This window comes from Octopus sinensis, linkage group LG7 (assembly GCF_006345805.1).
Source record: "Octopus sinensis linkage group LG7, ASM634580v1, whole genome shotgun sequence".
Lineage (NCBI taxonomy): Eukaryota > Metazoa > Mollusca > Cephalopoda > Octopoda > Octopodidae > Octopus > Octopus sinensis.
This window is the reverse complement of record NC_043003.1, coordinates 77,347,245-77,349,662: the sequence shown is the minus strand read 5'-3', so window position 1 is coordinate 77,349,662 and position 2,418 is coordinate 77,347,245. Positions and strand designations below refer to the sequence as shown.

Here is a 2,418-nt window from a genome sequence, read left to right as displayed (position 1 = left end):
CGTCTGACATCTACCAATAAATCAAAATTACTTAGAAAATTCGCACCTAAAATAGGATGCTGAATGTCAGCAATGATAAAAACCCATTGAAAATCTCGACGAAGATTAATGTCAAGGCGTAAAGAGATCTGACCGAATGTGGCTATTGGTGACGAATCAATAGCGTGCAATGTAACATTAGATCGTTTTGGCCTGTCGGTTGTGAGACGCAGAGGCCAAATGCTGCAACAAGAACCAGTGTCCACCATGAAGTTTTTCTTCGACACTTGATCCTTGACGAAAAATGCACGATAACTAGAAAATGATGTGGAGGAAGTTGACGTGCTCAAATTCTCCGAAGCTAGTTTAAAGGTTTATAGGTGCATGGCTGTATGCACTTATGTGCTTTCTCTCCAAAATTGGAGTGATACCAACACAGTCCGGACTTTGACTGTGTGGAACGTGACGATGAACGGCTGCGACTCCGCGATCTTGAAAATCGCTTCCCATCGCTTGCCATCGCGTCCATCCTTTTGGTGAGACTTTCTATTTGTTTAGAAAGTCCCTCAAATGAGGCTGAAGAAGCTTGTGAGCAGACACAAGCAGACCGTGACGATGGTTGAACGGCAAATTCAACCATTTTATCTGCCATTGTTGCTATATGGTCCACGGTATTGGACTCTAAAGCGGTTGCCAAAACAGTTTGTATATAGGCGGGCAACCTTGAAAAAAATTTTTTGGGAAGGAGAGGAGCGTCTGCAGCTTTACCGCTCAACTCTCTTAGTCTTCTCAAAAATTCAGAAGGAGTCCTATCTCCCAACTTCCCATCCGCCATTAATTCATTGAAGCGACTTTCCTCGCTTCTAGTGTTCCTCTTCTCCACTTCTAATTTAACAGACGCATAAGTGGCGTCTGGGCCAGGATCTGTGATAAGATCTCTGGCAGTAGTTGCAAGTTGAGGAGGCATACAACCATACAGGATTTGCAACTGCTGCTGAGAAGAAACATTATGTGCACAAAATTGTGCCTCTAGCTGCGCAAACCACAGTGTGGCATCACCTGTGAAATTAGGTAATGATGTTAGAGACATTTTTATAGCTTTTAACTTTTAGATGATTCTGTCAAAGAATCAACGTTCTGTCAAAGAATCAACGTTGAACAGACGCAACAAGGAAAAAGGGAAAAAGAAAGACCAGCAATTGAACCAATAAAATTTTTTATATGTGCAATTTACAAAAAAAATGTTTTTTTTTTTTTTTGTACTGTGTGCACAGAGAATAAATTTTTTTTTTTTTTTACCAACCTTCGTCGCGTCTTAAACGAAAAAAAATTTTTTTTTTCTTTTTCGTGCGCGTGTGCTAAGATGAAATAGCTGAAACTGTTTGAGGCGACTGGAAACAAATTGTTGAAAGATGATGACTGTGCAGGTTGATTGTGGTTCAGACTCGGTAGAAACTAAATCTTTGTTGAGTGTTCTCTGGTCTATGACCAGAACTCGGGGTCACCACTGTAACGGGAACTCGTTGCTTCTTACACTTTTGGGGTGCAACCCAGGTGCAACACAATTTCCGTTCTTTAATTTCCAGAATCTACCAGTCAAGGAACACGAACGCAACCTTAAAATATATATATTCTTTATTTTCTTATTCACAGAAAGAAGTAAGGTGGTATATTGGTATCCACTTGGTTCTGGTGTGGCAAGGCTGAACTTTAACACTTGTAAGAATCTTACAACAAGTTCAGCAGCAAAACAGAGCAAGTCAAATCTTAGCGTCCAGAGACAGTGGAGAAAATAGGTCTGCCACAATTTCGTATGAAGGCGTTCTGCTTCTGCTGCTATGCGTGTCTCTCTGTGCCCTTGTTAAGGGAACGCTGTCCCTCGCCTATCAGCTAATGCCACATCAGCAATTCCTTCTTCAGTCTTCGCGCATGTCCGAGAGGGCACTTATCTTCTGCCTTTCCAGAAGGCTCCAACCCCGCACACGCACACTGAAGAAGGACGTTCCGCACCCGCACACTGAAAATGACGTTGCGCGCGCGCACTGTTGTATAACGTCACTACAAGCCGTTTTAGTGCAAAATGCGGACATACCGATACACACACACACAGACGTTTTCAGTTTTAATATGTAAGATATCCCTTTCACCTCGTCATGATAATATTAACTATCTTCTTGAGAAATGTTAGTGTATACAATTAAGCAAGTAGTGCTGAACAATTTTTATTTAAAGCTATATCTATACTGATCAGCACTTTGGAACGGAGTAGCTACCAGTGATAATGAAACTTTGAGTAAAAATTATACACACACATATTCATCTATACCAGTGTTTCCCAAACTTTTCATGCCAAATTGCAATATCACCCACCTATCAGCCAAAAAAATGCTCCATCGCCCATCTGTTTAAAAATTATTGACACAACTCTCCCTAACCCTA

The 2,418-nt window shown here is 41.2% G+C and overlaps 1 protein-coding gene across 1 annotated transcript; it reads right to left on the bottom strand.

The window, feature by feature from the left end:
- Positions 1-340: 340 nt before the first annotated feature.
- LOC115214442 lies at positions 341-1,069 on the bottom strand. Its single transcript, XM_029783638.1, has one exon. The coding sequence runs from the start codon at positions 1,067-1,069 to the stop codon at positions 341-343; it is 729 nt and encodes a 242-aa protein (XP_029639498.1).
- Between the last annotated feature and the right edge of the window lie 1,349 nt (positions 1,070-2,418).